The sequence below is a fragment of the Aulostomus chinensis genome, chromosome 13 (genome assembly GCF_037954235.1).
Source record: "Aulostomus chinensis isolate RoL2024-O1b breed Wild chromosome 13, RoL_Achi_v1.0, whole genome shotgun sequence".
NCBI classification, from domain to species: domain Eukaryota; kingdom Metazoa; phylum Chordata; class Actinopteri; order Syngnathiformes; family Aulostomidae; genus Aulostomus; species Aulostomus chinensis.
The window spans coordinates 15,488,752-15,510,404 of NC_141332.1; the positions used below are offsets into that span (position 1 = coordinate 15,488,752).

The window sequence follows — 21,653 nt, forward strand, 5'->3', positions numbered from 1 at the left end:
CTCTGTGTTTGGTGCGACCACCCTTTTGTCACTTTGTGTCATTATTTATCTTTTGACATCTGATAGCATTCATTTTCCTCCTCATTTTCTGGTTTTGCGATGGACGTCGCCTGCTGTTGGTAACGTAACATTCAAGTGTTTTGATTAAACCGCTACTTTATAGGATGCAGAATGAAAAAAAGTGTCCTTGGCGAGCCTTGGTCTCCTCTGGAGGTTAGCTGGAATTTTTAATTCCCTTCCTTATGCCATCTTTCTCCGTATTTCCTCTTCATCTTGCAATGAACAGTTCCGAATCAGCTACTGTTCCTTTTAGCATCTTTGACAGCACCTCCATGTTCGTGGTTTGATTGATTTGAATAACTGCCTCTCCTGAACTGAAGCTTTGTCGTCATCTTTTGAAATTATTTATTTTAATGCATATTTCCAATACCTAAAATAAGTTTCCCTCGCAATACCAGAAATTTTAAAGCCAACATTTTTTTCATATTTTATTTCCAAGTGAGCATGAAAAGACAGTTGTTGTGCAGGTATAATACAAAGACATCTATAAGGCCTTTGACACTGAAACACCCTCATCTATGTTGTGTGGTTAAATTTTCATGACGGAGGGATGTTGACACAGGTTTGTAAAAGCCTGTACTGTGACTTCATGAAACGCTTGTCTTTTTGTTGAGGTGAATCCTCTCGTCTCTGTGTTACACCGAGCACTGACACTCATTTACCACGAGTGTTTTGTTCTTTCTAACTCTAATGGTAATCGCTGTTGATGCCTGAGTAAGTTACTCGCACTTTATCAGCGCATCTCCAACTTGATCCGTACGTGAAATATCAGCTTCTGCCTCGTGTGTTTCCAGCTGTCTGGGTCGTTCTTGCGTTTCCTGTGAAACATTTCTGGAGATTCGCTGTGGATCTGCCAGCAGGGATGTTTGAGATGATGTTCATAAAACAGACTCAAAGGGACGCTGTTGGTCAAGTAAACCCGAATCTGAACGCTGTTGAGGCGGTGCCTTTCCTCGCTGAGAGAGCTCATCCGCCTCACGGCAAAAGGCGTTGATGCTGGCACACAAACACTCGGCTTGATTTGCTCTGCGGATCCAGCTGGGATTTTTCGAGGCTTTTTTGTCACCTGGAATTACGTGATTGTTGCTCATCTGTCTTCCGAGGGACAATAACATATCACATCATCCGTTTTATAACATGGGTGTTTCGACGCATTCCCTTCTGTCTCTAAAATGGCGGTTGTTCTATCCGCTGTCGCCGCAAGGATTCTTCTTGTTTCTTTTTCTCAGTCACATTGCCAGAGGTCAAATTCGTTATTCAATCCCGGAGGAGATGAAAAAGGGGTCCCTGATAGGCAACGTCGCGTCAGACCTTGGCATTAATCCAGAGAGACTCCGCACCGGCCGGGCCCGGATCGTGAGCGGAGAAAACATCCAGTACGCCGAGCTGAGGGCAGACAAAGGGATCTTAGCGGTGCATGGGAGGATAGACCGAGAGCAGCTTTGCGGTGAAATCACGCCGTGCAGCTTCAGCTTTGATCTCATTTTAGAAAACCCCATGGAACTACATCACGTCACAGTGGAAGTCCTGGACATGAATGACAATTCACCGTCTTTTCATCAGCACGAAATGAAACTAACGATCGGAGAATCTGCGCTACCGGGAGCACGTTTTGTTTTACCGACAGCGAATGATCCTGACGTAGGAGTCAACGGGCTTCAGAACTACGAGTTATCGCCTAATGATAATTTCGTTTTGAAGAAGCATTCGGATACTGACGGGAGAAGATATGCGGAGATGGTGCTTGAGAAACCTTTGGACAGAGAGCAGTATCCGAGTCTGTCTTTAAAGCTGATTGCGGTGGACGGAGGGACGCCACAGAAGTCTGGTACAGTAAATATCGACATCAGTGTCCTCGACCATAATGATAATTCACCAGTTTTCAACCAGTCAGTTTACAAGGCCTCCGTAATGGAAAATTCCCCCAGAGGTACCTATATTATTACTGTGAACGCCACTGACGCAGATACTGGGGCAAATGGCTTGATCCACTATTCAATTTCCAAAATGCAAGGCAGTATTGATAGTATATTTGAAATTAATAAGACCACAGGCACAATATTTCTTTCAGGGGATGTTGATTATGAAAAAACAAAGAAATATGAAATACGTATTGAAGCAACAGACCAGGGAGCTTTAACAGACTCTAGTAAAGTCATAGTTGAGGTGATTGACGTGAATGATAATGCACCAGTCATTAATGTCATGTCCTTCACCAGTCCTGTGTCAGAGGACTCCCCTCCTGGTACCACCATCGGCATCATCAATGTGAAGGATTTTGATTCTGGAGATAACGGGCATGTGACTAGTATGATAGAACAAACTGCGCCTTTTAAGATCAAATCAAATTTGAGAAATTATTATACAGTAGTAACAGATTCTGTATTAGACCGCGAGCGTGTATCGGAGTATAATATTACTGTCGTTGTAGCAGATGCAGGGAGGCCTCCTCTCTCCACCAGGAGAACCTTTCATTTAAAAATCTCTGACGTGAACGACAATCCTCCGGTGTTCGAGGAAAGTGTTTACAGCGCCTTTATCACCGAGAATAATTCTCCTGGTGTTTCTATTGTCACACTCAGAGCGAAAGATCCCGATGAGAACCAAAGCGCGCATATTTCTTACATCCTTGAGGACACTGGTGTCAGCGGATCTTCAGTGTCTGGATACGTTTCCATAAATGCAGAGAGCGGAGTGATTCACGCGATGCGCTCATTTGACTATGAACAGATCAAACAGCTGGAAGTTGTTATCAAAGCACAGGACGGAGGCTCGCCTCCTCTCAGCAGCAACGTGACCGTGAAAATCCTAATCCAGGACCAGAACGACAACCCCCCTCAGGTCCTGTACCCGGTCCAGACCGGAGGCTCTCTGGTGGCTGAGATGGTGCCTCGGTCAGCAGATGTGGGCTACCTGGTGACTAAAGTGGTGGCTGTTGATGTGGACTCTGGCCAGAACGCCTGGCTGTCCTATAAACTGCAGAAAGCCACAGACAGGGCGCTGTTTGAAGTGGGCTCACAGAACGGAGAGATCCGAACCATCCGCCAAGTGACTGATAAAGACGCTGTGAAACAAAGACTGAGTGTCATAGTGGAGGACAACGGGCAGCCCTCTCGTTCAGCTACAGTGGTTGTTAACGTGGCGGTGGCGGACAGCTTCCCTGAAGTGCTGTCAGAGTTCACGGACTTGAGCCAGGACAAGGAGTACAATGACAACCTGACTTTTTACTTGGTGCTGGCTTTGGCTGTGGTCTCCTTCCTCTTCATCACCTGTTTAGTGGTTATCATCTCCGTCAAGATCTACAGGTGGAGGCAGTCTCGCATCCTGTATCACTCCAGCCTCCCCGTCATTCCATATTATCCTCCACGGTACTCAGACACTTTGGGGACAGGGACCCTCCAACACGTGTACAATTACGAGGTGTGCAGGACCACCGACTCCAGGAAGAGTGACTGTAAGTTGGGCAGAGCCGGTAGTCAGAACGTGCTGATAATGGAGCCCGGTTCTACAGGGACGATGCAGCGGATGCAGACTGAAAAGAGCATCCTGGACGAGCCTGACTCTCCTCTGGAGGTTAGTGAATGAATGAATTTCGTTTTTGACTTTTTTTCTGGTTTGTATTCAAGTTTCATTGATGAGATAAAGTTGGTGCGTGTTTCAGCACCATGGATAGCGACTCTGTAGGTGAGAGTTGAAGAGATCGAGGTTTTCAATTTTCACTTTGGTGATAAGTAGATGATCAGAGGAATCTAATACCATCCGTTTTTAGTGCGAACTTCGTTGTGTTTTCACTGTATTTTTTGAAAAAAATATTTTGTTTAAAAAAAAAAAAACAATCACTACAATTCTAAGCAATTATCCATTTTCCGGACTTTTGTGTTTTTGTTTACTAACCGAACTGTGTGTGGTCGAGGTTCAGATTCAGTAAAACTTTCCATTGGTTGAAAAAGTCATTCATTTACTTTCAAATGTCATGAAAGTCAAATCAAACGAGTGTGAAAACTAGAAGCATTCACATATTGATGAATTAAATGAAGTAATCACAACATTCTATGATATTGTTGTTGGTTTTGATGAAGTAAAACACAACTTGGTCCAGTCTTCCATTTGCTGAATACCTGAAAGTTTCCTCTCAGTTGAAAATATACAAGAATGTAACGGAACAGTGAATATCAACGAGTTATTGATTCAAACTGACATTCCTGAAGTCTTGTTTGTTTTACGGGAGGCTTTGTTCAGACTTCCTCTAAATCTCGGCTTGTTTTTCTGTTGTGGAGGTCGAGTGTTTCTCTTTATTGTTGTCAGATTTTGTCAGTGAATCTGAAGCTCATTGGACTGTTTTGAACATGAATGCTGTCTTTAAATTGACTTCAAATGCTCCGTCTGCGAGGTGTGGATGTCTTGGACTTTTCCGCGTGGCCTCTCTGATGTTCATGTTTTCGACTCTAAGCGACGCTGTTGGCCAGTAAAATATTGTCAGTGTGCTGTCGTCACTCAGTCCGTCCCCTGACTGACTCTGCATGGAAGAGGGATCGGTCTTTTGTCGAGGGTAGAGGACGTCAGGGAGGAGATGGTCTCGCTCACTTGCATTTAAACGTCGAGGTCGGTGGGTGACCTGAACACGGATTACAAAACCAGATTCACCATCACACCGGCGGATTATTGAGCGTCTTCCTCGTCTCTTTGTCTCATTATGGCTCCTCGAAGACTGCTCATCTCTAAATGCGCAATATGGCGATTGTTTGATGGCTCACGACGTCAAACAGGACTGTTGTTGTTTCTGCTTCACTTTGTGATCATGGTAGGTGGTCAGATTCGTTATTCTGTACCGGAGGAGATGAAGAAAGGCTCGGTGATCGGTAACGTGGCGCAGGATCTCGGGTTAGATGTGAAGAGGCTGCTATCTGGGCGGGCTCGTATCGTGACGGAAGAAAAGATCCAGTACACCGAGCTGAAGACAGACAAAGGGCTTCTGGTGGTGAACGAGAGAATAGACCGGGAGCAGCTCTGCAGAGACGTGACTCCGTGTAGCTTCAGCTTTGAGATGATTCTAGAAAATCCAATAGAGTTACACCGAATAACTGTCGAAGTTCTGGATATAAACGATCACGCTCCCGTCTTTCCTAACAAAGATAAATCTCTCAGCTTTGAAATAAGCGAATCAGCCGTGGTTGGAGTTCAATTTCCGCTGCAGAGCGCAGAGGATCCAGATGTGGGACAAAACACTCTGCAAGATTACATTTTATCACCAAACGATAATTTCATATTAAAGCAGCATGCCAATCCAGACGGAAGCAAATACGTTGAGATGGTGCTGCAGAAGCCGTTAGACCGAGAGCGACGTCCTCGTCTGTCTTTAAAACTGATCGCAGTAGATGGAGGAACCCCGCAGAGATCTGGCTCTGTCAATATAGACGTTACTGTGTTGGATGCTAACGATAATGTTCCCATTTTCAACCAATCAGTGTACAAAGCTTCCGTCATGGAAAACACAGTTAAAGGCACCAGTGTTATCACCGTGAACGCCTCAGACGCTGACAGCGGCTCAAACGGACTCATCACCTACAGTTTGTCTCGAATGAAAGGAAGCGCAGCGGATATATTTAGTATCGATGGAAACACCGGAACCATTTCTGTGTCTGGTCAAATAGACTTTGAGGAAGAAAGAAAATACGAGTTGAGGGTGGAAGCAAAGGATCATGGGGGCTTAACCGGGACCAGTAAAGTCATACTGGATGTTATTGATGTTAACGACAACGCTCCGGTGATAAATATCATGTCTTTTAGCAGCCCGGTTTCTGAGGATGCACCTCCCGGTACAACGATTGCTGTTTTGAACATAAAAGATGCAGATTCTGAGAGAAACGGACAAATAAAATGTTCTCTCGACGGTAAACTTCCATTCAAGATCGAATCCTCCATTTCAAAGTATTATAACTTGATCTCAGATCAGTACTTTGATAGAGAATCCGTCTCTGAATATAACATCACAGTAACAGCGGCTGATTTTGGAACTCCGCCTCTCTCCGCTTCAACAAAGTTACAGCTGAAAATCTCAGATGTGAACGACAACGCTCCAGTGTTTGCTACAAACGTTTATTCTGCGTCCATCACGGAGAACAACTCACCTGGAGTTTCAATATTTGCTGTCAGTGCGCGCGACTCTGACTGGAATCAAAACGCGAGAATCTCGTATGTTTTAGAGGACACGCAGGTGAGTGGTGGTCCAGTTTCTACCTACGTGTCTTTAAACTCTGAGACTGGTGTTCTGAGCGCGGTTCGTTCTTTTGATTATGAGCTCATTAAAGAGTTTCAGCTGGTAGTGAAAGCTCAGGACGGAGGCTCGCCTCCTCTCAGCAGCAACGTGACCGTGAAAGTCCTGATCCAGGACCAGAACGATAACCCCCCTCAAGTCCTGTACCCGGTCCAGACCGGAGGCTCTCTGGTGGCTGAGATGGTGCCTCGGTCAGCAGATGTGGGCTACCTGGTGACTAAAGTGGTGGCTGTTGATGTGGACTCTGGCCAGAACGCCTGGCTGTCTTATAAACTGCAGAAAGCCACAGACAGGGCGCTGTTTGAAGTGGGCTCACAGAACGGAGAGATCCGAACCATCCGCCAAGTGACTGATAAAGACGCTGTGAAACAAAGACTGAGTGTCATAGTGGAGGACAACGGGCAGCCCTCTCGTTCAGCTACAGTGGTTGTTAACGTGGCGGTGGCGGACAGCTTCCCTGAAGTGCTGTCAGAGTTCACGGACTTGAGCCAGGACAAGGAGTACAATGACAACCTGACTTTTTACTTGGTGCTGGCTTTGGCTGTGGTCTCCTTCCTCTTCATCACCTGTTTAGTGGTTATCATCTCGGTCAAGATCTACAGGTGGAGGCAGTCTCGCATCCTGTATCACTCCAGCCTCCCCGTCATTCCATATTATCCTCCACGGTACTCAGACACTTTGGGGACAGGGACCCTCCAACACGTGTACAATTACGAGGTGTGCAGGACCACCGACTCCAGGAAGAGTGACTGTAAGTTGGGCAGAGCCGGTAGTCAGAACGTGCTGATAATGGAGCCCGGTTCTACAGGGACGATGCAGCGGATGCAGACTGAAAAGAGCATCCTGGACGAGCCTGACTCTCCTCTGGAGGTTAGTGAATGAATGAATTTCGTTTTTGACTTTTTTCTGGTTTGTATTCAAGTTTCATTGATGAGATAAAGTTGGTGCGTGTTTCAGCACCATGGATAGCGACTCTGTAGGTGAGAGTTGAAGAGATCGAGTTTTTCATTTTTCACTTTGGTGATAAGTAGATGATCAGAGGAATCTAATACCATCCGTTTTTAGTGCGAACTTCGTTGTGTTTTCACTGTATTTTTGAGAAAAATACTAAATTTCATATAAAAAAACGTAATCTGTACGATTATAAGCAAATCCCCATTTTCCGGACTTGTGCTTTCTTGTTCATTGACGGTGTGTGGTTGAGGTTGAGATTCAGTAAAACTTTCCATTGGTTCAAGAAATTTTTCATTTGCTATTAAACGTAATGAATTTCAAAAAAACCAGTGTGATAATAAGAAGCATTCACAAAATATAAATTAAATAAAATTATCCCAACATTAAGTAAAACACAACTTGGTCCAGTCTTCCACTTAATCAGTGCATGAAAGTTTCCTCTCAGTTGAAAATATACAAGAATGTAACGGAACAGTGAATATCAACGAGTTATTGATTCAAACTGACATTCCTGAAGTCTTGTTTGTTTTACGGGAGGCTTTGTTCAGACTTCCTCTAAATCTCGGCTTGTTTTACTGTTGTGGAGGTCGAGTGTTTCTCTTTATTGTTGTCAGATTTTGTCAGTGAATCTGAAGCTCATTGTACTGCGTTTTGAACATGAATGCTGTCTTTAAATTTACTTCAAATGCTCCGTCTGCGAGGTGTGGATGTCTTGGACTTTTCCGCGTGGCCTCTCTGATGTTCATGTTTTCGACTCTAAGCGACGCTGTTGGCCAGTAAAATATTGTCAGTGTGCTGTCGTCACTCAGTCCGTCCCCTGACTGACTCTGCATGGAAGAGGGATCGGTCTTTTGTCGAGGGTAGAGGACGTCAGGGAGGAGATGGTCTCGCTCACTTGCATTTAAACGTCGAGGTCGGTGGGTGACCTGAACACGGATTACAAAACCAGATTCACCATCACACCGGCGGATTATTGAGCGTCTTCTTCGTGTCTTTGTCTCATTATGGCTCCTCGAAGACTGCTCATCTCTAAATGCGCAATATGGCGATTGTTTGATGGCTCACGACGTCAAACAGGACTGTTGTTGTTTCTGCTTCACTTTGTGATCATGGTAGGTGGTCAGATTCGTTATTCTGTACCGGAGGAGATGAAGAAAGGCTCGGTGATCGGTAACGTGGCGCAGGATCTCGGGTTAGATGTGAAGAGGCTGCTATCTGGGCGGGCTCGTATCGTGACGGAAGAAAACATCCAGTACACCGAGCTGAAGACAGACAAAGGGCTTCTGGTGGTGAACGAGAGAATAGACCGGGAGCAGCTCTGTGGTGACGTGACTCCGTGTAGCTTCAGCTTTGAGATGATTCTAGAAAATCCAATGGAATTACACCGAATAACTGTCGAAGTTCTGGATATAAACGATCACGCTCCCGTCTTTCCTAACAAAGATAAATCTCTCAGCTTTGAAATAAGCGAATCAGCCGTGGTTGGAGTTCAGTTTCCGCTGCAGAGCGCAGAGGATCCAGATGTGGGACAAAACACTCTGCAAGATTACATTTTATCACCTAACGATAATTTCATATTAAAGCAGCATGCCAATCCAGACGGAAGCAAATACGTTGAGATGGTGCTGCAGAAGCCGTTAGACCGAGAGCGACGTCCTCGTCTGTCTTTAAAACTGATCGCAGTAGATGGAGGAACCCCGCAGAGATCTGGCTCTGTCAATATAGACGTTACTGTGTTGGATGTTAACGATAATGTTCCCATATTCAACCAATCAGTGTACAAAGCTTCCGTCATGGAAAACACAGTTAAAGGCACCAGTGTTATCACCGTGAACGCCTCAGACGCTGACAGCGGCTCAAACGGACTCATCACCTACAGTTTGTCTCGAATGAAAGGAAGCGCAGCGGATATATTTAGTATCGATGGAAACACCGGAACCATTTCTGTGTCTGGTCAAATAGACTTTGAGAAAAACAGAAAATACGAGTTGAGAGTGGAAGCAAAGGATCTTGGGGGCTTAACCGGGACCAGTAAAGTCATACTGGATGTTATTGACGTTAACGACAACGCTCCGGTGATAAATGTAAAGTCCTTTTCCAGCCCGGTTTCTGAGGATGCACCTCCCGGTACCACGATTGCTTTTTTACATATCAAAGATGCAGATTCTGAGAGAAACGGACAAATAAAATGTTCTATAGACGAGAAAATTCCATTTAAGATTGAATCCTCCATGACACATTATTACAACTTGATCTCAGATCAGTATTTTGATAGAGAATCCGTCTCTGAATATAACATCACAGTAACAGCGGCTGATTTTGGAACTCCGCCTCTCTCCACATCAACAAAGTTACAGCTGAAAATCTCAGACGTGAACGACAACGCTCCAGTGTTTGCTACAAACGTTTATTCTGCGTCCATCACGGAGAACAACTCACCTGGAGTTTCAATATTTGCTGTCAGTGCGCGCGACTCTGACTGGAATCAAAACGCGAGAATCTCGTATGTTTTAGAGGACACGCAGGTGAGTGGTGGTCCAGTTTCTACCTACGTGTCTTTAAACTCCGAGACTGGTGTTCTGAGCGCGGTTCGTTCTTTTGATTATGAGCTCATTAAAGAGTTTCAGCTGGTAGTGAAAGCTCAGGACGGAGGCTCGCCTCCTCTCAGCAGCAACGTGACCGTGAAAGTCTTGATCCAGGACCAGAACGATAACCCCCCTCAGGTCCTTTACCCGGTCCAGACCGGCGGCTCTTTAGTGGCTGAGATGGTGCCTCGGTCAGCAGATGTGGGCTACCTGGTGACTAAAGTGGTGGCTGTTGATGTGGACTCTGGCCAGAACGCCTGGCTGTCCTATAAACTGCAGAAAGCCACAGACAGGGCGCTGTTTGAAGTGGGCTCACAGAACGGAGAGATCCGAACCATCCGCCAAGTGACTGATAAAGACGCTGTGAAACAAAGACTGAGTGTCATAGTGGAGGACAACGGGCAGCCCTCTCGTTCAGCTACAGTGGTTGTTAACGTGGCGGTGGCGGACAGCTTCCCTGAAGTGCTGTCAGAGTTCACGGACTTGAGCCAGGACAAGGAGTACAATGACAACCTGACTTTTTACTTGGTGCTGGCTTTGGCTGTGGTCTCCTTCCTCTTCATCACCTGTTTAGTGGTTATCATCTCGGTCAGGATCTACAGGTGGAGGCAGTCTCGCATCCTGTATCACTCCAGCCTCCCCGTCATTCCATATTATCCTCCACGGTACTCAGACACTTTGGGGACAGGGACCCTCCAACACGTGTACAATTACGAGGTGTGCAGGACCACCGACTCCAGGAAGAGTGACTGTAAGTTGGGCAGAGCCGGTAGTCAGAACGTGCTGATAATGGAGCCCGGTTCTACAGGGACGATGCAGCGGATGCAGACTGAAAAGAGCATCCTGGACGAGCCTGACTCTCCTCTGGAGGTTAGTGAATGAATGAATTTCGTTTTTGACTTTTTTCTGGTTTGTATTCAAGTTTCATTGATGAGATAAAGTTGGTGCGTGTTTCAGCACCATGGATAGCGACTCTGTGGGTGAGAGTTGAAGAGATCGAGTTTTTCATTTTTCACTTTGGTGATAAGTAGATGATCTTAGGAATCTAATAGCATCCGTTTCTAGTGCGAACTTCGTTGTGTTTACACTGTATTTTTTTACACAAATACTTTATTTCTACAAGAAAACATAATCTCTACAATTCTAAGCAATTCCCCATTTTCCGGAGTTTTGTGTTTTTGTTTATTTACCGAACTGTGTGTGGTTGAGGTTGAGATTCAGTAAAACTTTCCATTGGTTGAAAAAGTCATTCATTTACTTTTAAATGTAATGAAAGTCAAATCAAACGAGTGTGACAACAAGAAGCATTCACATATTGATCAATTAAATGAAGTAATCACAACATTCTATGATATTGTTGTTGGTTTTAATGAAGTAAAACACAACTTGGTCCAGTCTTCCACTTGATCAGTGCATGAAAGTTTCCTCTCAGTTGAAAATATACAAGAATGTAAAGGAACAGTGAATATCAACGAGTTATTGATTCAAACTGACATTCCTGAAGTCTTGTTTGTTTTACGGGAGGCTTTGTTCAGACTTCCTCTAAATCTCGGCTTGTTTTACTTTTGTGGAGGTCGAGTGTTTCTCTTTGTTGTTGTCAGATTTTGTCAGTGAATCTGAAGCTCATTGGACTGCGTTTTGAACATGAATGCTGTCTTTAAATTGACTTCCAATGCTCCGTCTGCGAGGTGTGGATGTCTTGGACTTTTCCGCGTGGCCTCTCTGATGTTCTGCTTTTCGACTCTAAGCGACGCTGTTGGCCAGTAAAATATTTTCAGTGTGCTGTCGTCACTCAGTCCGTCCCCTGACTGACTCTGCATGGAAGAGGGATCGGTCTTTTGTCGAGGGTAGAGGACGTCAGGGAGGAGATGGTCTCGCTCACTTGCATTTAAACGTCGAGGTCGGTGGGTGACCTGAACACGGATTACAAAACCAGATTCACCATCACACCGGCGGATTATTGAGCGTCTTCCTCGTCTCTTTGTCTCATTATGGCTCCTCGAAGACTGCTCATCTCTAAATGCGCAATATGGCGATTGTTTGATGGCTCACGAGGTCAAACAGGACTGTTGTTGTTTCTGCTTCACTTTTTGATCATGGTAGGTGGTCAGATTCGTTATTCTGTACCGGAGGAGATGAAGAAAGGCTCCGTGATCGGTAACGTGGCGCAGGATCTCGGGTTCGATGTGAAGAGGCTGCTGTCTGGGCGGGCTCGTATCGTGACGGAAGAAAACATCCAGTACACCGAGCTGAAGACAGACAAAGGGCTTCTGGTGGTGAACGAGAGAATAGACCGGGAGCAGCTCTGTGGTGACGTGACTCCGTGTAGCTTCAGCTTTGAGATGATTCTAGAAAATCCAATAGAATTACACCGAATAACTGTCGAAGTTCTGGATATAAACGATCACGCTCCCGTCTTTCCTAACAAAGATAAATCTCTCATTTTTGAAATAAGCGAATCAGCCGTGGTTGGAGTTCAGTTTCCGCTGCAGAGCGCAGAGGATCCAGATGTGGGACAAAACACTCTGCAAGATTACATTTTATCACCAAACGATAATTTCATATTAAAGCAGCATGCCAATCCAGACGGAAGCAAATACGTTGAGATGGTGCTGCAGAAGCCGTTAGACCGAGAGCGACGTCCTCGTCTGTCTTTAAAACTGATCGCAGTAGATGGAGGAACCCCGCAGAGATCTGGCTCTGTCAATATAGACGTTACTGTGTTGGATGCTAACGATAATGTTCCCATATTCAACCAATCAGTGTACAAAGCTTCCGTCATGGAAAACACAGTAAAAGGCACCAGTGTTATCACCGTGAACGCCTCAGACGCTGACAGCGGCTCAAACGGATTCATCACCTACAGTTTGTCTCGAATGAAAGGAAGCGCAGCGGATATATTTAGTATCGATGGAAACACCGGAACTATTTCTGTGTCTGGTCAAATAGACTTTGAGAAAAACAGAAAATACGAGTTGAGAGTGGAAGCAAAGGATCATGGGGGCTTAACTGGGACCAGTAAAGTCATACTGGATGTTATTGATGTTAACGACAACGCTCCAGTGATAAATATCATGTCTTTTAGCAGCCCGGTTTCTGAGGATGCACCTCCCGGTACAACGATTGCTGTTTTGAACATAAAAGATGCAGATTTTGAGAGAAACGGACAAATAAAATGTACTCTTGACGGTAAACTTCCTTTCAAGATCGAATCCTCCATTTCAAAGTATTACAATTTGATCTCAGATCAGTATTTTGATAGAGAATCCGTCTCTGAATATAACATCACAGTAACAGCGGCTGATTTTGGAACTCCGCCTCTCTCTACATCAACAAAGTTACAGCTGAAAATCTCAGACGTGAACGACAACGCTCCAGTGTTTGCTACAAACGTTTATTCTGCGTCCATCACGGAGAACAACTCACCTGGAGTTTCAATATTTGCTGTCAGTGCGCGCGACTCTGACTGGAATCAAAACGCGAGAATCTCGTATGTTTTAGAGGACACGCAGGTGAGTGGTGGTCCAGTTTCTACCTACGTGTCTTTAAACTCTGAGACTGGTGTTCTTAGCGCGGTTCGTTCTTTTGATTATGAGCTCATTAAAGAGTTTCAGCTGGTAGTGAAAGCTCAGGACGGAGGCTCGCCTCCTCTCAGCAGCAACGTGACCGTGAAAGTCCTGATCCAGGACCAGAACGATAACCCCCCTCAGGTCCTGTACCCGGTCCAGACCGGAGGCTCTCTGGTGGCTGAGATGGTGCCTCGGTCAGCAGATGTGGGCTACCTGGTGACTAAAGTGGTGGCTGTTGATGTGGACTCTGGCCAGAACGCCTGGCTGTCCTATAAACTGCAGAAAGCCACAGACAGGGCGCTGTTTGAAGTGGGCTCACAGAACGGAGAGATCCGAACCATCCGCCAAGTGACTGATAAAGACGCTGTGAAACAAAGACTGAGTGTCATAGTGGAGGACAACGGGCAGCCCTCTCGTTCAGCTACAGTGGTTGTTAACGTGGCGGTGGCGGACAGCTTCCCTGAAGTGCTGTCAGAGTTCACGGACTTGAGCCAGGACAAGGAGTACAATGACAACCTGACTTTTTACTTGGTGCTGGCTTTGGCTGTGGTCTCCTTCCTCTTCATCACCTGTTTAGTGGTTATCATCTCCGTCAAGATCTACAGGTGGAGGCAGTCTCGCATCCTGTATCACTCCAGCCTCCCCGTCATTCCATATTATCCTCCACGGTACTCAGACACTTTGGGGACAGGGACCCTCCAACACGTGTACAATTACGAGGTGTGCAGGACCACCGACTCCAGGAAGAGTGACTGTAAGTTGGGCAGAGCCGGTAGTCAGAACGTGCTGATAATGGAGCCCGGTTCTACAGGGACGATGCAGCGGATGCAGACTGAAAAGAGCATCCTGGACGAGCCTGACTCTCCTCTGGAGGTTAGAATGTCCTTTTTTTTCAACCTAACGTGTGTTTCAAATGTGTTTGCTGCTTCCAGTAGAATTTCAGTACCTCGGACAGAGGCACTTGTACCATTTTTTTCCCCCTTTGTCTGTCTTTTTTGTTCACTTAGGGACCACCCGTTTTCATAGTGTGTTATTTTCACTCCTTTTTAAATCTGATATCGTTCAGGTTCTTACTCAGTTTCTGATGTTGGGATGGAGGTCTCCTGCGGTTGACAACAACATTCAAATGGTTTGATTAAACTGCTACTTTAGATGATATAATCCATAACATTCATCCAATCCTGAGCCTCCTTAGTTTCCAATCGTTTAACATTTTGTGTTTCTCTTGATTGTTCTGTTCTGTTCCTGGTGTCCACTTGCAATTCGTGAAATGTTATCATTGCCAGTAGGACTTGCAACATTATACTTTGAATCATAAAGGAATTTTTTTCTCTACTCATCATCACAACTTCTGAAACTTATTGAGCTCTTACTCAAACACATCAGGCTCTTTATTAGTTCACCTTGCAGTTTGCAGTCATGAGGACTGACATCAGGATTTATTTTTTGTGGATTAATATTGCACTTAATTCCTTGGTTTATTTTCTTTTAAAGGGAGTGCCACATGCTTGTTGTGTTACTCTGCATTCCCTCAGGACTGTTGGAAAATAATACATTTCATGACTTAGATTTTAATATTGAGGAAAGGCTCCTCTCCTTTAACTGAACTCATCACCCTCTCCCCCTGGTGTTGCCACCATGCAGTCCCTTCCTAGTGCCGTAAAATATTTTTTTGTCTTGTTTTTGAAAGGTTTTTTTTTTGTTTGCGTGCTACACGCATAACATATCAATCATACACTCGTGTTGTGTTATAGATTTTCACACCACAACAGCATTATTGTCTTCGTGCGTTTGTGATTCATTTTCATTCTGGTTGCCCTGGTCATTCTTGCGATCATCAACCAGATAGATAATCAGTTACTTGATGGTAACAGAAATATTTCTGTTTGGCCTGGTGATACTCATTTTGAACTCGGAGGGACGCTGTTGGTCAATCCAAAATCAGTAGAACAAGATAACCACACAGTCTCCTCCTTAACCGCCCTGACCTGTGAGGGAGAGGGAGGGACAGTGTTGTGTGTGCTGACGTTTCTCCGTGCAGAAAACAGCGAGAGGAAACAACAGCAGCTTTTTCCTTTATGAGACACATCGAATGTATTTTTCGGAGTAAGCATCGTGTTTGGGTTGTAGTGGAACGCAGCGGTGTTTTTGCCTGTCGCAATGGCGTGTGGATTATCTCCCAACATCCGGAGGGTAAAATGGCGTACGGGCTGCCGGCAGAATTGGCTGCTTCTGTTCTTCTTTCTCTATACTCATCATATGGTTGGCGGACATATAAGATATTCAATTCCAGAGGAGATGAAGAAAGGCTCCGTGATCGGAAACGTAGCGCAAGATCTTGGTTTGGATCTGAAACGGCTCCTTTCTGGGCGGGCCCGTATCGTTACGGGAGAGAGCGTCCAGTACACCAGGCTGGTGACAGACAAAGGGATTTTAGTCGTGAATGAGAGAATAGACCGGGAGCAGCTTTGCGGAGAAGTGACGCCGTGCAGCTTCAGCTTTGAGGTGATTTTAGAAAACCCGATGGAGTTGCATCAAATCACAGTTGAAATTACAGACATAAATGACCACTCGCCAACGTTCAAAAGAAATAATATTAATTTTGAAATTAGTGAAGCAGCTCATATTGGCGCTCGCTTTTCGTTGACAAGCGCTGATGACCCAGACGTCGGTGTGAATGGGCTCAGGGAATACCTTTTGACCCAGAATGACCATTTTACTCTGAAACAAAACTCGAATGCGGATGGGAAGAAATATGCAGAGATGGTGCTGCAGAAGCCGTTAGACAGAGAGGAGCACCCGAATCTGTCTTTAAAACTCATCGCTGTGGACGGTGGAACGCCTCAGAGATCTGGTACAGTAAATATATACGTAACAGTGCTCGATGCCAATGATAATGCTCCTGTATTCAATCAATCGGTTTACAAAGCGACAGTCTTGGAAAACGCCCCGAAAGATACTTACGTCACCACTCTCAATGCAAGTGACGCAGATTCTGGGTCAAATGGTATTGTGACGTATTATTTTTCAGATATCGACAGCGGTCACGGTGATTTGTTTGTGATTGATGAAAAAACTGGCGTTGTCTCAATAAAAGGTGCTTTGGATTATGAAAGAGATAAAAAATACGAGCTCAGAATCGATGCAAAAGATCAAGGAGGTTTGACAGATTCAAGTAAGGTGATTATTGACGTAATCGATGTGAACGACAACGCTCCTGTCATCAGCGTCATGTCCTTCACCAGTCCGGTGTCTGAGGACGCGCCCCCTGGAACCACCATCGGCATCATCAATGTAAAAGACCTGGATTCTGGTGAAAATGGACAGGTGACATGTAGAATCGAACAGAATGCACCTTTCAAGGTCAAATCTAATTTAAGAAATTACTACACGTTGGTAACAGATGTTGTTTTAGATCGCGAGCGTGTTTCAGAATATAACATCAGTGTTGTAGCGACGGATGCAGGGAGGCCTCCTCTCTCAGCGCAGAGAACCTTTCATTTAAAAATCTCTGACGTGAACGACAATCCTCCGGTGTTCGAGGAAAGTGTTTACAGCGCCTTTATCACCGAGAATAATTCTCCTGGTGTTTCTATCATCACACTCAGAGCGAAAGATCCCGATGAGAACCAAAACGCGCGTATTTCTTACATCCTTGAGGACACTGGTGTCAGCGGATCTCCAGTGTCTGGATACGTTTCCATAAATGCAGAGAGCGGAGTGATTCACGCGATGCGCTCATTTGACTATGAACAGCTCAAACAGCTGATAATTGTTATCAAAGCGCAGGACGGAGGCTCGCCTCCTCTCAGCAGCAACGTGACCGTGAAAATCCTGATCCAGGACCAGAACGATAACCCCCCTCAGGTCCTGTACCCGGTCCAGACCGGAGGCTCTCTGGTGGCTGAGATGGTGCCTCGGTCAGCAGATGTGGGCTACCTGGTGACTAAAGTGGTGGCTGTTGATGTGGACTCTGGCCAGAACGCCTGGCTGTCCTATAAACTGCAGAAAGCCACAGACAGGGCGCTGTTTGAAGTGGGCTCACAGAACGGAGAGATCCGAACCATCCGCCAAGTGACTGATAAAGACGCTGTGAAACAAAGACTGAGTGTCATAGTGGAGGACAACGGGCAGCCCTCTCGTTCAGCTACAGTGGTTGTTAACGTGGCGGTGGCGGACAGCTTCCCTGAAGTGCTGTCAGAGTTCACGGACTTGAGCCAGGACAAGGAGTACAATGACAACCTGACTTTTTACTTGGTGCTGGCTTTGGCTGTGGTCTCCTTCCTCTTCATCACCTGTTTAGTGGTTATCATCTCCGTCAAGATCTACAGGTGGAGGCAGTCTCGCATCCTGTATCACTCCAGCCTCCCCGTCATTCCATATTATCCTCCACGGTACTCAGACACTTTGGGGACAGGGACCCTCCAACACGTGTACAATTACGAGGTGTGCAGGACCACCGACTCCAGGAAGAGTGACTGTAAGTTGGGCAGAGCCGGTAGTCAGAACGTGCTGATAATGGAGCCCGGTTCTACAGGGACGATGCAGCGGATGCAGACTGAAAAGAGCATCCTGGACGAGCCTGACTCTCCTCTGGAGGTGAGGTACAATACACAAAGCCTTCAAAAATGATCTCTACGCGACCGAAAGCACCGTTTATTGTTTTCTGCATTAATCAGATTCACCGGTGCACCGACGTTGTCTAACAAAAAAATATACGTGGATTAATATATTTCAGAAGATTGCATTGTTCCATCAGAAGCCTATTGTATTGCCACCATTCCTATACTACTACGACTACTACTACTACTACCGCTTCTACTACTACTACTACTAATAATAATAATAATTATGTAATCATAATCCTGTTTTCATATTTCTAATGATCAAAGACATGACCAATTAATTCCATTTCCAACCAGTTGGTGTTCACAGTTTGGACTCTGAGTGACGCTGTTGAATCAGAATATCTCGCGTCTCCTGTATCTCGCTGATGCAGTTCAGGGACTTCAGGATCACAGTGACGTGTGCTGAGTGGGAGCAGCAGGAAACGAATGTGTCTCTGAAAATTGTTTGTTCCTCTCGTGGTTGTCTCATCCATTTTTTCTACTGAATGGACAGTAAACGTCTGCAGAGTGGATTGTAAATGCAGATTGGTGGATCGATGAGCTTTTTTATATTGGAATTACTGTTTTTTTCTGAAATGGCGTGTCGGCAACCACACAGCAAATGGCGCCTGTGTTCCGCACCTCTATGGCTGCTGCTCCTGTTGTTGCTTTGCTTCTCTTGTACGGTCGCTGGTCAGATCCGCTACTCCATACCGGAGGAGATGAAGAAGGGTTCGCTTATCGGTAACGTAGCACAGGATCTTGGTTTGGATATGAAAAGGCTCGGCTCTGGTCGGGCTCATATCGTGACTGGAGAAAACAATCAGTACACCGAGCTGAAGACAGACAAAGGGATTTTAGTCGTGGATGAGAGAATAGACCGAGAGCAGCTTTGCGGAGACGTCACACCGTGCAGTTTCAGCTTCGAAATCATTTTAGAAAACCCCGTTGAGCTGCACCACGTAACAATCGAAGTGCTGGATGTAAATGATCATTCTCCGGCATTCAAGAAGTCAGATATCATGCTGGACATCAGCGAGTCCGCTAACCTCGGAGCGAGATTTGTGCTCGACAGCGCAGAGGATCCTGATGTCGGCGTCAATGGGCTGCAGAATTATGTTCTAACACCAAACGACAATTTCCTTTTAAAGCAGCATGTGAACCCAGACGGTAGTAAATATGCTGAGATGGTGCTGCAGAAACAATTAGACAGAGAGGAGGTTCCCCGTTTGTCTTTGAAGCTCATAGCGGTAGATGGAGGGAATCCACAGAGATCTGGGACCGTCAATATCAACATTAACGTTTTAGACGCGAACGACAATGCGCCAACTTTTAATCAATCAGTATATAAGGCCACTGTGGTTGAAAACGCAGCAATTGGTACGAGTATAGTCACGGTGAACGCTACAGACGCTGACAGTGGGTCAAATGGTTTCATCATTTATTCCATCTCAAATATGAAGAGCAATATAGCTGATTTGTTGTCCATAGATCCAGGAACTGGTGTGTTATCTGTTTCAGGCCCAATAGATTTTGAAAGAGATAAAAAATACGAGCTCAGAATCGATGCAAAAGATCAAGGAGGTTTGACAGATTCAAGTAAGGTGATTATTGACGTAATCGATGTGAACGACAACGCTCCTGTCATCAGCGTCATGTCCTTCACCAGTCCGGTGTCTGAGGACGCGCCCCCTGGAACCACCATCGGCATCATCAATGTAAAAGACCTGGATTCTGGTGAAAATGGACAGGTGACATGTAGAATCGAACAGAATGCACCTTTCAAGGTCAAATCTAATTTAAGAAATTACTACACGTTGGTAACAGATGTTGTTTTAGATCGCGAGCGTGTTTCAGAATATAACATCAGTGTTGTAGCGACGGATGCAGGGAGGCCTCCTCTCTCAGCGCAGAGAACCTTTCATTTAAAAATCTCTGACGTGAACGACAATCCTCCGGTGTTCGAGGAAAGTGTTTACAGCGCCTTTATCACCGAGAATAATTCTCCTGGTGTTTCTATCATCACACTCAGAGCGAAAGATCCCGATGAGAACCAAAACGCGCGTATTTCTTACATCCTTGAGGACACTGGTGTCAGCGGATCTCCAGTGTCTGGATACGTTTCCATAAATGCAGAGAGCGGAGTGATTCACGCGATGCGCTCATTTGACTATGAACAGCTCAAACAGCTGATAATTGTTATCAAAGCGCAGGACGGAGGCTCGCCTCCTCTCAGCAGCAACGTGACCGTGAAAATCCTGATCCAGGACCAGAACGATAACCCCCCTCAGGTCCTGTACCCGGTCCAGACCGGAGGCTCTCTGGTGGCTGAGATGGTGCCTCGGTCAGCAGATGTGGGCTACCTGGTGACTAAAGTGGTGGCTGTTGATGTGGACTCTGGCCAGAACGCCTGGCTGTCCTATAAACTGCAGAAAGCCACAGACAGGGCGCTGTTTGAAGTGGGCTCACAGAACGGAGAGATCCGAACCATCCGCCAAGTGACTGATAAAGACGCTGTGAAACAAAGACTGAGTGTCATAGTGGAGGACAACGGGCAGCCCTCTCGTTCAGCTACAGTGGTTGTTAACGTGGCGGTGGCGGACAGCTTCCCTGAAGTGCTGTCAGAGTTCACGGACTTGAGCCAGGACAAGGAGTACAATGACAACCTGACTTTTTACTTGGTGCTGGCTTTGGCTGTGGTCTCCTTCCTCTTCATCACCTGTTTAGTGGTTATCATCTCCGTCAAGATCTACAGGTGGAGGCAGTCTCGCATCCTGTATCACTCCAGCCTCCCCGTCATTCCATATTATCCTCCACGGTACTCAGACACTTTGGGGACAGGGACCCTCCAACACGTGTACAATTACGAGGTGTGCAGGACCACCGACTCCAGGAAGAGTGACATGAAATACGCGCCGCCGATGAGTCAGAGTTTAGTGAGTGTGGATGGAGCTGAAAGTGATGCTCCTCTTGCGGACAAGCAGCTGTCAGGAACCTGTTCACAGATGTCAACCTTGGTGAGTCACGTGTTTAATCAGTTTCTCTCCTCCTGGTTTGTGTTTCTTATTCCCTCGCAGTGTGAACGTGAGAACTGAAGCTGTCAGTCGCTTCTTTGCGTCTCTGTCCGTGGTGCTGAAAGTGTTGACTGGTTCAATAGAAGTGGTCCTTTTTAAATTTGCAGTAAAAATCAATGTAATATGTAATTAATATAATATTCAGCATAGATTTAAGAAATGACACAACCTGGAGTCATAATTACAACATGGATCACGCAATTCGGGTGGTATTTTTATGTCACAAAAATATAAATTAAGATTTTATTCAGATGGTTTCATGAAACCTCATCACCAGTGGAGTGGCTCCATGAATATTTTCATCTTGTTAAGTTTCATCTCTAAAATCAGCTTTGTATTCTTCATGGCAGCATCAATCGAGTGTTGATGATGAATTCTGCTGAAGTAGATAGTCTTCATACTGAGAGAAAAAGATGAAAACAACTAAGAGATCAGAAAGGATTATTCATTCAGTGTCGTTCTCAACACCTCATCTTTTAGAAACCTAAAGAATAACAATATTCATGATACTAATCTATATGATAGAACCC

The 21,653-nt window shown here is 45.5% G+C and overlaps 2 protein-coding genes and 3 pseudogenes across 15 annotated transcripts in view; all 5 read left to right on the forward strand.

Moving 5' to 3' along the window:
• LOC147251089 (protocadherin gamma-C5-like) overlaps positions 1-21,653 on the forward strand; it is a 279,342-nt gene that overhangs the window by 132,339 nt on the left and 125,350 nt on the right. The window contains exon 1 of one of the 14 annotated variants that reach the window (XM_086221556.1): positions 18,426-21,066. The exons of 12 other annotated variants lie outside the window; for them this stretch is intronic. In XM_086221556.1, coding sequence (XP_086077682.1) covers positions 18,589-21,066 — 2,478 coding nt within the window. In that variant the 5' untranslated portion in view covers positions 18,426-18,588. Of the gene's footprint in view, positions 1-18,425; positions 21,067-21,653 lie in introns of those variants that run through there. One more of the 14 variants, XM_086221561.1, reaches the window with a different exon arrangement.
• On the forward strand, positions 1,047-3,645 carry LOC147251111 (protocadherin gamma-A11 pseudogene; annotated as a pseudogene).
• Positions 4,593-8,589, forward strand: LOC147251112 (protocadherin gamma-A11-like). The gene is made up of 2 exons (XM_086222632.1): positions 4,593-7,204; positions 8,405-8,589. Exons 1-2 carry the CDS (start codon positions 4,754-4,756, stop codon positions 8,438-8,440), a joined length of 2,487 nt encoding a protein of 828 aa, XP_086078758.1. The 5' UTR covers positions 4,593-4,753; the 3' UTR covers positions 8,441-8,589.
• Positions 11,682-14,784, forward strand: LOC147251113 (protocadherin gamma-A11 pseudogene; annotated as a pseudogene).
• LOC147251114 (protocadherin gamma-A1 pseudogene) lies at positions 14,983-18,074 on the forward strand (annotated as a pseudogene).